The sequence below is a fragment of the Lepisma saccharinum genome, chromosome 24 (assembly GCF_977018435.1).
Source record: "Lepisma saccharinum chromosome 24, izLepSacc3.1, whole genome shotgun sequence".
In the NCBI taxonomy this organism is placed as follows: domain Eukaryota; kingdom Metazoa; phylum Arthropoda; class Insecta; order Zygentoma; family Lepismatidae; genus Lepisma; species Lepisma saccharinum.
In genome coordinates, this window is record NC_139252.1 from 40,760,172 (window position 1) to 40,773,858 (window position 13,687).

Consider the following 13,687-nt stretch of genomic DNA (forward strand, 5'->3'; position numbering starts at 1 on the left):
GTAATCTTCTTTCATGTGTACGTTATTAGCTTTTGCATGTCTCTGTACGCATTGCACCATTCCACCTCGTATCCCTCTTTCGATGAAAAGTAACATGTCAACGTCCGATATCAGTTCCAGCTTGACCTTTGTCTGGAATAACATTGCCGACCACGCTAATCCCGGTAGACTGTAGAAATACGCTGGATCTAATTTATAAATATTCGTTGCCGTTTTCCTGAACGCTTGAAAAACATCCGCGAGTATCGTCACGTCCAGTTTTAAGTATGCGTCGTGGTAGTCTCCGAGTGTCCTACATTCTAATTTCTCCCACATGAGTTGCGCGTGTTGGTATTCTTCTTCCGCGATTCCTTTCTCTCTGAGTCTGCTGTAAAATTCTCTTGGAAGTGGAAGAGCGTCGTCGTTAAATTTAGAACCATCACTAACATATTCGTAAGGATAAACTCCTTTACGTCTAACGAGTTCTATGTCTACGTTGGGAAAACTAGCTCTAGTTATTTTAAATTGATCGTCGGTGAGTTTGTTCGCTAAAGCATCCAGACTTGCAGAGAGAAATCTATACGAATCCAGAAAGCGCATCTCGATTGTATTTTTCGTTCCCGGAATCGACACTTGCTTGCTGAGACTAATGTAACGTTCTTCATTCTCGGCCAAGACACCTATACGTTTCGGATCGTAGCCAAGATGTCTCACCAGGTGGTGAAAATCATATCCGCTTCCGTTGTGAAAGAATATGGGGATGAATTTAGGTTTCTGGATTTTAAGATTGCACGTGTTGCAAATTCCACCTATGTAGTTTCCGCTGAAATGATCGTGGTGGAATATTTTTTTGTTCTCATCAGTGAAACTTTGATCACATACCGGACACACCTCAGTGGAATTGTAATTTTGAAGTTCATTTTCAGTTAAAGGTGCCATCGGTTTTGATGTAAGCAGTACGCTACCAATTACCTCAACCTCCTCCACCATTTTTTCCAGGAAGTGTTCGATTACATTTGGCCCGCGGTATATATATGCTTCATTTATTTTATCACGTCGCACAACAACATAGCCGAAACTATTAGGTTGATGAAGCTGGTACGGCGTTGTGGAGGAAATTTCAGGATCCGGTTCGCAGTAGGAGAGTGGTTTCAGGAAAGACTCGAAATCTGCGACGATGATTGCGGGATGTTCCAACAATGCCTTGTGCATTTTGAATTCTTCGACTTCGTTCGTTTCGGGCATCAACATTCTAGCCGGTCTGTTGTCGCCGCAATAAATTTTATGTTCGGCAAGTTTCTCCAGAGCAATTTGACGTCCGATGTATTTTCGATAATCGAGTTGTTTTTGATCGTCGAACGTGGTTAGGCATCTCGGGCAAACTTCGATGCAATGTTCATGCTTGGTTGATTGACTTCTGACCAAACGTGATAGTGAACGAATTAGCGTATAGTGATGAACATCCTCGTTGGAAATTAGAAGGAGATTTATTACACAGGCATCGTCATCGTCGATATCGCTTATCCTGACGGGATGCACGAGATATTTATCTGACGTGAAGGAATATACATTAATAGCGATGCGTTTTCCTGTACGATTTTCGAACTTTGTTATATCCGACAATGTCACCGGGTATTCAATGTCAGACATTACACTTTGAAAGTCGGTCTCGTATTGTTTGTAATGTCCAACCCACTGTGGATTATTTTTGCAATGAACAGGATGCAGTGCAGCCAACACACACCAGAGAAAACACTTGTTATCGCGATTCTGTATATTTAGCACAGCCCTCTTGTGTTGAATGTTCGGTGGAAGAGGAACGTAGCTGGAAGCGCGAAGAGGCGAGAATTGGTTCACGTAAACAGTTAACGTGTGAGGACTTCCACATAGAGACCATCCCGACCCTTTAGCCTCGAAATCGTCATGTTTGTTAACCAGCTCGTTGGAAACTTTATAATAGAAGTTGTCCAAATTTTCGACGTTCGCCAAATAAAGAGTCTGATTTTTTGTACGATGATAAAAGACTCTTGTTGTACCATCGACTTTTTCGTATTCGGAAAATAGATTAACGTATATTTTTATGGAATTATTTTCCAATTTATTTTTTAGAATATTTATCACGGATGTTTTTGTTTCACGCAAGAAACTAAGAATGTCGCAGCCTGGTTCCGAAGTAAAAAAGAAATCCTGAATATGACGGTTGAATGCAGATCTAATTGGTTTGCGTTCATTAGATAATTTAATTTGCTTGGAAGTGGAAGCTTCCGTTTCTGAATTATCGATTTTCCTTTTCGATGTTGCTTGTCCGGTCGATGGTTTGCAAATTTTGAGATGTTTACTTAAATTTGTAATGCTAATCATCTTTCCGCATCGAGCACAAGGCTTAGAAGGCAAGGAACGATTAATTCTCGAACCTGTTTCGCTACATCTTGCCCTGTGTACCGATAAATTGTTCCTTGAGATTAGCTTCCCACAAGTAACACATTCAGTTTTATCATTTTTACGATTGAAACTGGTGGTGGATGCCATTGCTTTCTCCAAAATCACAGAAATCAAAAAGTCTAGTATATAGCGACACAATTTTCAGGTATGTTATTTTATATAGAATTTCTTGGAGTGATTACAAAACTCAAAAATTCAATCTACTGTAAATAGAATTTCAGGTATGTTATTTATATAGAATTTCTTGTGTGCGAATACAAAAACTCAAGAATTCAATCTACTGTAAATACAATTTTCAGGTATGTTATTTTATATAGAATTTCTTGGGGTAATTACAAAACTCAAAAAATGAATCTACTGTGAATATAATTTTCAGGTATGTTATTTTATATAGAATTTTCTCGGGCGTTCAATATTGTCAACAGTATTATATTTGAGCGCGTCGCTTGTCGCCTAAACACTACAGCTCACAGGTCGGGAAAATCTGGCATGAAAGCAGATAATACGCTTATGCCTTATTTATATATAATTTTCACGGGGCGTTCAATATTGTCAACGGTATCATATTAGAGCGCGTCGCTTGTCGCCTAAACACTACAGCTCACAGGTCGGGAAAATCTGGCATGAAAGCAGATAATACGCTTATGCCTTATTTATATATAATTTTCACGGGGCGTACAATATTGTCAACGGTATCATATTAGAGCACGTCGCTTGTCGCCTAAACACTACAGCTCACAGGTCGGGAAAATCTGACATGAAAGCAGATAATACGCTTATGCCTTATTTATATATAATTTTCACGGGGCGTACAATATTGTCAACGGTATCATATTAGAGCACGTCGCTTGTCGCCTAAACACTACAGCTCACAGGTCGGGAAAATCTGGCATGAAAGCAGATAATACGCTTATGCCTTATTTATATATAATTTTCACGGGGCGTACAATATTGTCAACGGTATCATATTAGAGCGCGTCGCTTGTCGCCTAAACACTACAGCTCACAGGTCGGGAAAATCTGACATGAAAGCAGATAATACGCTTATGCCTTATTTATATATAATTTTCACGGGGCGTACAATATTGTCAACGGTATCATATTAGAGCACGTCGCTTGTCGCCTAAACACTACAGCTCACAGGTCGGGAAAATCTGACATGAAAGCAGATAATACGCTTATGCCTTATTTATATATAATTTTCACGGGGCGTACAATATTGTCAACGGTATCATATTAGAGCACGTCGCTTGTCGCCTAAACACTACAGCTCACAGGTCGGGAAAATCTGACATGAAAGCAGATAATACGCTTATGCCTTATTTATATATAATTTTCACGGGGCGTACAATATTGTCAACGGTATCATATTAGAGCACATCGCTTGTCGCCTAAACACTACAGCTCACAGGTCGGGAAAATCTGGCATGAAAGCAGATAATACGCTTATGCCTTATTTATATATAATTTTCACGGGGCGTACAATATTGTCAACGGTATCATATTAGAGCGCGTCGCTTGTCGCCTAAACACTACAGCTCACAGGTCGGGAAAATCTGACATGAAAGCAGATAATACGCTTATGCCTTATTTATATATAATTTTCACGGGGCGTACAATATTGTCAACGGTATCATATTAGAGCACGTCGCTTGTCGCCTAAACACTACAGCTCACAGGTCGGGAAAATCTGACATGAAAGCAGATAATACGCTTATGCCTTATTTATATATAATTTTCACGGGGCGTACAATATTGTCAACGGTATCATATTAGAGCACGTCGCTTGTCGCCTAAACACTACAGCTCACAGGTCGGGAAAATCTGACATGAAAGCAGATAATACGCTTATGCCTTATTTATATATAATTTTCACGGGGCGTACAATATTGTCAACGGTATCATATTAGAGCACGTCGCTTGTCGCCTAAACACTACAGCTCACAGGTCGGGAAAATCTGACATGAAAGCAGATAATACGCTTATGCCTTATTTATATATAATTTTCACGGGGCGTACAATATTGTTAAGAGCGTTAGTTTTTGTAGAGCTCTTGTTTTTGTGAAGCTGTAGAAGACACAATTAGTTAACCTAGCATACAACACACCTTCCTAATTAATATGGATATTGTCACACATTTCTCTTATTTTATACTGTTGTAAATAGAAAAAATTATGTACGGTAAATGTTTTGTACATTATAGGAAAAAAATGCAAAATATCCTCCAATTTTAATTCGAATCGAGTCGAATTTTTACATATTTCTACGCCGCCACATATTGTCCTATTTGCTTCTTTTACTTGCCTTGCTTAATTAACTCTCGCTAATTAGCATTTTTTTGGAAGAAGTCAACTAGAACAACATATGGCGGTATGAGAAATATGCAAATTAAAGAACATTTTAGCAATATATGGGCCCTAGCAATTAGCTTTCTCGACTAAGAGTACTCTTTCAAACGTCTTCTGCTGATCGTATTACTAAACGAGGACGTTTAAAATTTTTGGGTGTTGAAAAAGTTTGACGCTACTTTTTATTTCTATTGTTTGCTAATAGATGGCGCTAATAGTACCCCCTCCCCTGCCCTCTCCCCTCTTCTCCTCTGCTGTATGACAAATAGCACAAACATAAAAATCAAGATTTTGGAGAGCAAAACATAAAATTTGCATGCATCTGATGTCGAACCAGGAACTTTTATCTTTCGGGGAGTCAACATTATTTTTTACTCAGTCGTCATATAACATTGAACACACGCAAAAATTCACATGTGCTTTTATTATTTTGTGTTCGGTAAGTACAAGTATATTCTTACATAAATTATTGTTTAATTTAATAAATTGTAAACTCAAAACCTGCTAAACTAACACTCCTTCTGTGTTTCATTAAACTATTGAAAGCGAATGTTGCGTGCGCGGGGAAATAACACAGAAAAAAAAACCGGATGGAAGCAATTTAAAATCACTGGGGCAAGGTCAGTATTACGAGAGCGTAAAAAACACGTGCTTCCATTCAACTTCGAAAAATAAGAATGAATGTGTAATAACACTGGTATTATTTGTAATCACAGTGCTTACTCATGTATTTTGTTTAATATTTTATTTCAAATTCACTGTCAGAAACTAGTGTTGTTAGTTTCTGCATGTAGGTTTATTTACTCTGTTGGTTGTCACTGTCAAGTTTTTAGTATTCGTACAGCATAAAAAGCTATAACCCCCCTCTCAAAATATATACATTGTATACACCAAGATGCGCAATAGCCTGGCAACACATCATGAAAAAACATGCCAAGAAGACCCAGTGGGTTTATAAGTCAGTGCTGCCAATTCCTATTTGTAGGTTAGCTTAGCCAGTGAAAGATCATATAGTAGAATTTTTGTAGAGTGGGTGTTTGCGAGTTCCACGACGCGCTGCCTGCCGATACTCTATGCAGCGTCATCCTGATTGCAGAGAAGTCCTTCGTCCACGACGTGAAGAACGAGAGGGTGACGGAACAGTTTTAAAATTCATAAAAAATTGCCACATACTAAAAATCAACATCCAACACATTTTAGGTTATATAAAATTTGTGAAAACCTTATAATACTGAAATATTAAAACAAACGGAGTCCCCCTTGTAGGTTAGTTCGGTGCGTAAATAAAAAAAAATGATAGGTTAAGTTATATCACTTAGGATCGTAAGAAAATTAAAAAAATCGTAAAAAAAAAAGATAGGTTAAGTTATATCACGTAACATCGTGATATACCTACCAAGTACGAGTAGGGAAAAAAATGAGTGCAGTGAAAATTTGTACTAAAACATCGCTAAACGCTATAACATCGACAAAAAATTGTCAAAATATGTCAAAAACTTATATTCGATTGATAAAAAAAAAATACCTACAAAATATGATCCTCAAATAATAACGTTCAAACAGTGCATAAATAAAAAAAATGATAGGTTAAGTTATATCACTTAGGATCGTAAAAAAATTAAATAATCGTAAAAAAAGGATAGGTTAAGTTGTATCACGTAACATCATGATATACCTACCAAGTACGAGTGGGGGAAAAATGAGTATAGTGAAAATTTGTACTAAAACATCGCTAAACGCTAAAACATCGACAAAAAATTGTCAAAGTATGTCAAAAAGTGATATTCAATTGGTAAAAAAAGAGGATACCTACTAAGTACTATTTTGAAACGCCTAATATACACTACTCACAAATTCTCTAACACAACCTTACCAAGCGAATTCTAGCAACTACGCTGCTTAATTTCCATATTTGCATGTACGTTGGTAAGCTCTGCCAAACAAAACAAGTCTTTTTCTGTACCAATTTAAAAGTTTTATGAATCATATCTTGTTTAATCTGATAGTGAAGTTGCGAGTGTGGAACTTCGATAGCTGCACGAGGCTTCCATGTTGCCTCGTAACTTCCAGTTAGGCTGGTAACTGCAAGAAGAAGCACCAGTAAAGATAATCGCCACCAGAGTTCCAGTTACGAGCTAACTGTACATTGAAAAACAGAAATTTTCACTAACTTCCAGTTACGTGCTAACATGAACCTTAACTGAACATTGAAAAAACGGCCTAAGCATAGCAGTGTGTTTTCGCTTATTTTAATATCAGGCAACAATGTTAGAAAGTGCCCCCCCAAGAATACAATTTAAAATCACTAATGTGATATGAATCTTTTTACTTGAGTGTATTTGAATATGAAAGTGAGGTATTTTAAATAATTGAGGGGAACAATCACAAATAAGCTTGCAACGGTATTGGGAGATGCCACGAGTTCAAATTTTAGACGATTTCTGTTAATCTGCTAAGGCGATATCAGTACGAAAATTTGTAAAAAGGAAGAGGCAATTTTGGCTAATGGCAACGATGAGGATGAATAATGATAATTATGATGAAATTGATGTGTGGCACTTAGAAAACAAAACTTCAAAGTGTATTGCACCAACAGCTACCCCCTCCCCAAATACAAGGCAGTTAACAGAGGTGTATATTTGTTGGTTTACGAGTCTGAGTTCTTAAGTTACTATGTTCACTATAGCTGTACATATTAAAAAAAAGAAATGACCTGAGCAATAAAATACAACAATACCGATTCTGGCTTTTTGTCGGATGACGTAGTGGTAACGTTGTTGCAATCACACCTCTGATGGTGTATAAACTTAAATGTTTTGCATAACATGAAATATTGTTAATGGGAATGTGTTGTTTCTAATGTAGAAAGCAGATAACAAGAAAAGGAAGAAAATAAATGTTGCAGGTAGATACGGAGCCTCAACCCAAACACATTTATGATCAGACAGGATGTCAACAATGCATTCATAACTAACATGTGATTATTCAAAAATTGAAATAGTGCAGTGGGAAACAACCAACTAACTAACTCTCTAGGCTTTTTAAACCCGAAGAGAGCAAATACAAGCACAAGCGTAAATAATTAAATAAGTTACAATAGGGTACGAATCTTTTGATCTAGGTATGGATGCAGACAGGTACTAAGTTTTGTGTGTGAACACAATTGATAACGGAAAAATCCCCTTCAACACAATAACATAGTGGTAATGTGTGATTGCAACAACGTTACCACTACGTCATCCGACAAAAAGCCAGAATCGGTATTGTTATATTTTATTGCTCAGGTCATTTCTTTTTTTTAATATGTACAGCTATAGTGAACATAGTAACTTAAGAACTCAGACTCGTAAACCAACAAATATACACCTCTGTTAACTGCCTTGTATTTGGGGAGGGGGTAGCTGTTGGTGCAATACACTTTGAAGTTTTGTTTTCTAAGTGCCACACATTAATTTCATCATAATTATCATTATTCATCCTCATCGTTGCCATTGGCCAAAATTGCCTCTTCCTTTTTACAAATTTTCGTACTGATATCGCCTTAGCAGATTAACAGAAATCGTCTAAAATTTGAACTCGTGACACCTCCCAATACCTTTGCAAGCTTATTTGTGATTGTTCCCCTCAATTATTTAAAATACCTCACTTTCATATTCAAATACACTCAAGTAAAAAGATTCATATCACATTAGTGATTTTAAATTGTATTCTTGGGGGGGCCACTTTCTAACATTGTTGCCTGATATTAAAATAAGCGAAAACACACTGCTATGCTTAATGAAAACAAAACATCCATTCATTGCCAGATTGTACAACTGTATAGGTCGAGGTTCATAAGCCTCGTCCATCTCATTCTAGGGACTGCATATTTTGTATACAGTTTATAGTAGAATCACAACACAGGTTGTTAAGAATATCATGAGTAAATATGAGAATTCTTGCTGTGAAATTTCTATGCTGTTTAACCTAATAAAATTCGAATCCCTGAGAGAGCCAAGTACTGAGCTTTAGCATTCCATATTAGCAAAACCTTTATACGTACGTATTTATAACCTCAATTTACTAAATAAGAAAATCCCGCTTAGCCAACCAATTAGCACATTTTATATGACCTTCTATAGAGGGAGAGGACATGACATTTCCGAGCCGGTATTATTGATGTGACATTCTTAACAAGTTAATGCACATATATAGCTGTAAGTGTATCAATCTTTATGCAAGACACTTAGGAATGTTTGGAATGCAAAACAATTCTTGTGACAAAAACAAATAATTAGGAAATTCTTTTTAACCAAACAATCAACACAAATTTCTCTTTTTTATAGAGAAAAAGGAAGAGCATAACATTCCCGAGACAGTATTATTGATGTAACATTCTTAACAAGTCAATGCCTTAATGTTTACACACATACATAAGCGCATCAATCTCTACACAAACCACACACACACACACATATACAAGAATATTTGGAATGGAAAGAATTCTCAGAAAAATTTCCCCTTAGCCAAGCAATTAGAAAACAACACACGTCTAATAATTTGTTGCATAATATTGAATAATAATTTGTTGCACAACATGATGCAATAGAAGTAGACCAGAAGTAGACGTGTATGTGTATGTGTGGGTAAATATATATAGGTGTAGGTGTGTGTGGGTGTGGCTCATATGAGCATCTTGGATTAGTTTTAAGTGATGCCAAAACAATATCGAAAAAAAACACCATATTTTTAACAAATTTATAAACAACAATTTGGCAAATTCAAGTTTAGCCACATCAATCTGAGGGGGTCATACTTTCTTGGAAGCTTTTTTTTTTTACAAAAATCGTAGGTTATACACAGTAGCAATAACATTTTTATAGACATTTTGCCTTAGTTTTAAGTATTTCTATACAGTCAAAAATACCTCTTCATTTCTCTCACCAGTAGTGCCACCAATTACACTACCTAAATGACAATAGTTAAAGACATATTTTAGCGAATTACGCCGGCATAAGCTAAGTACGTGTTGCTAGAAGGCCTTCGTCGTTGCAAGTCACCTAACCCATTCACTAAGAAATAAGAAAGAAAAAAATATTGACGTACTGAAAAAAGTTGACTTGTTCACCGAGTTCAGATGTTTACTCATTGATGACTCCGTCGTTGTCGTCTATCAAAAACCTAAGTACCTTGGAAACAGTGAGAGAGTTATCGAAAAATCTCCCCTTGTCGATTTTTTTTGGTGACGTAGAGTAGGCGTAGAAAGGTCGGGTTTAGTGCGTCGGTCGAGTTTCGGTGTCCTCTGTCCACTCATACCAAAATAAACATAGGTCGTCATAGAACCTATTTTTCATCAATCAAAAATTTTCTAAGTCCAGCGTTAAAAAAAATCTTAAATTGCAAATATCTCGAAAATGGTAAGAGTTATCGAAAAAATATATCGAAAAACACCCCCATCCGGTATCGTTAGATACCCCGCTGTCGATTTTGGAGGTGTAGAATACGTGTACCAAGTTTTGGTGGTCCTGTGGTCAAGGGGTAAGAAGTTAACCCACCCACCCTCCAAAACTTTGATCACTCGTAAACTTTTGAACGAATAGTCGTAGAAAGGTCAGGTTTAGTGCGTTGGTCGAGTCTCGGTGTCCTCTGTCCTCCCATACCAAAATAAACATAGGTCGTCATGGAACCAATTTTTTTCATCAATCGAAAATTTTCTAAGTCCACAGCGTTAAATTGCAAATATCTCGAATTTTTTGACAAACAGAGGTGTCTCATAGGACCTTTGAGGAAAAAAACACGTGAAACTCTACAGAGGTGTGGTTATCTAACCGCAGCCGTTAGAACCTTTTTTTGGTTGGGCACCACGCACCCTGGCGGGGTTATAGGAGCCAGGAATCCTAAAAAACAATTATTATTATTTTGTTTGTTTGCTTGCGTCACAATACGGAAATAATGAGAGGCACACACGCGCATGTGTGTGTGTGTGGCAGAAATATCACATCGTTCGCGAGAGGTTTACAAAGGTCACGATATATAAACATTGGCCCGGACTTAGAAAAAATTACGATAAGGTGCATTCGTACTTCAAGGATGAGAAAGTGCATTTTCTCGTACCGGCTTTTCTGCGCTGTGAAACATCGTCAGCGCAATAAATGAGGCGCGGAACGTGGAGAGAAAGTGAGTTTTTGAGGTTTTGGTGCGATTTTCTTAGAGGTCAAAAAATCAGGGGTGACCTGGAAGGCACATTTACTATCTACTTTTCTCAACTATATTATATACTTACTTTGGGTATATTGATACTACGTGAGAAGGATGTGCAATACTCACCCTTTTCTTGAGAATGTGTGCTCACTTCCATTCCTTTTGCCTTCTCCCCAATGAAAGTGAAGCTCTTGAAATGCATATTCGCCATCAAGGGTTCCTCCTATGAGGACATATGGGGGATCTTGTCCCGATGCAGTCAGCCGTACTGAAAGAACAATGATAGCGTAGTGGTAATGTTATTTACTTGTGGTCAATGATACCGTGTTAGATTCTCGATATAGGTACATTTCGGTCCCACTTTGAACATTAGGTCCAGCCCCTAGTAGCCTGTCTGTGCACAAAAATGTTCCTTAAAAAATATGCTTTTACCAAGAAGTTATTTATTTTTGGTTTCTGGGAATCCATCCTAACATACCAGTCGATTTAAGTGTTGTGTACATGTTTGCAACATTCACAGTGACTGGTGCAAGAGTATATAACCTTATTTACTTTGCCAATTTTTCATATTATTAGGTGTTACTATTTTTTTAAGAAAGCTGAACTAAGAAGAGGAGTAGCGTTGGGCGATATATCGTCCAGACGATATATCGCGATATTGAAAAAACAGCTAGACGATATATTGTCGATATATATCGTGTAAGCGATATATATATATATATATATATATATATATATATATATATATATATATATATATATATATATAGTGAAGACGATATATCGCCGATATCACGATAAGGAAAAAAGTATCGTATCGCCTGTGACGATATTTTCTTGACGATATATCGCGATATCGAATTTACTAACATCATTAATCAGTCATTAAAAGGAATTATCTGCTATACAATATCTGATATGTATGAAAGTAACAAAATCCCTAAAGAGGAGCACTACTGCTCCAACCTCCCTCACAAACATATGTGTAAATTATACGATATACATATTTATAATGTTATTAAAAGTAAAAATAAATTACTCAATTAAAAATATATTATTATTATTATTAGTTACACAAAGGATATTATTTTGTTACTTTCATACATATCAGATATTGTATAGCAGATAATTTCTTTACTGACTGGCTAATGATGTTAATAAATTATGAAATAGTTGAAGTGATTTTATTATGTGTAAGTTTTTGTTTAGTTCGTGCTTTATGTTAATATAAATACATTAGATTTCATAGTTGTTATTGTTTTGCATTCTTGTTTTACTTTTATTGATGTAGATTTGTTAATGATCTCTTGAGAGAGAAAGCATTCAATACTCACAACTACACTAATTTGTGTATTCTTAGTAAAGTATATTTGAAATTAAAAGTAAATGCTTATATTTTATTTGTTATAACAAAACCTCTCCACCCGGAAATTTTTGGTGGGAGGGATTTTTGAGGCCAAGATTGTTGGGGGGGGGGGGGGAATCCCCCGGTCCCCCCAGGATTGGTTGGCCCTACATAAAAATTGCGTTTTGTTGCATACTTATAACCCTCATCAACACCTCCCATTCTATTATGGGAACTCTTCTCTTCAAAAGTCACTTCGTTATGTAAAGATTATGGAATTGATTTTAAGGTGCAGCAGCTTTCCAAAAATATAGCTGTTTTTTTATCGATTGTTTGAGATATGTATTTTAGGACATGAAATGAAGTAAAATGCACATTTAACCCCTTTTACCTCCTCTTTGATCCTTCAGCACCTTTTTCCTTCCTTTTCTTTCAGGTTTTGTTTAAAAATTATGCAGAGAAATAAATGATTTTCACTCTTCCTGAGCAGCTACATAAAATCCTATAGTCTCATTTCGTAGAGCAGAACGAGAGCTATAAAATGGTATAATATAATCATTGCAGCCCCAAGAGTTCACAAGATAATGTAGCAAAACCCGCGAGAGAAAAAACAAGATCCAACAAAACCTATTCAGCAGAACCACAGTTCTCTATGCGGTCCGCGCGCATTATGAACAGAAGGCATAGAAAAAGACAGCATTGAATAAAGGCAATTTATCAGCACTTTTTTTTGGCATATTTTTTTAAAAAAAATTCAGAACCTTTTTGCCCTTTAACGACCATAATTTTGCACCTTAAAATCCTTTCCCTAGTAATGACAAACGATAATAATGTACTGGAGGCTATATTTGTACAATGACCTGCGTTTGTGTAAATTTATCTATACTTCATTGTTAGCAAAAGAAAGTTATTGGTTTTGATTCTTACTTATGAAAAAACTGCTGGTACGGTTCCATGAAGAACCTGAATGGTTTAATAACCTTTTAAATAAATGAATGTAACCATGTATTTTCCACCAGATATTTTACGTGAAGGGCGCTTTGGTTATACCTGATAAATAATATACGATACCTGTATGCCCAGTATTTTCCAGATACATGGCTTCGGGTACGTCATCATAGTTCAAGAATTCCAACTTTGGCTCCTTTTGCATTTCCAAATCTTCAAAGTTGATGTTGATTGGTGACTGATGTCTACCCACACATTCGTCGAAAAATATTTCCGATTCTATTCAGAGATAACACACATTAATTACATATTTCGAACTAACTTGTCCTAAAATTAGTATAAACGCAATTTCAATGATTTATTGTAATTTGTGTACTTTGCAGTGACTTTAACTGACAATAACCTGGCAGAGAACATCGAGCGCAGCAATTTTTATTAATATATT

The 13,687-nt window shown here is 36.4% G+C and overlaps 1 protein-coding gene across 1 annotated transcript in view; it reads right to left on the bottom strand.

The window, feature by feature from the left end:
- LOC145978160 (carbonic anhydrase 2-like) overlaps positions 1–13,687 on the bottom strand; it is a 41,434-nt gene that overhangs the window by 21,715 nt on the left and 6,032 nt on the right. The window contains exons 3-4 of the mRNA XM_083110599.1: positions 13,366–13,521; positions 11,076–11,217 (exon numbers count right to left, since the gene is read on the bottom strand). Of these exons, the coding sequence (XP_082966725.1) occupies positions 11,076–11,217; positions 13,366–13,521 (298 nt within the window). The remainder of the gene's footprint in view (positions 1–11,075; positions 11,218–13,365; positions 13,522–13,687) is intronic.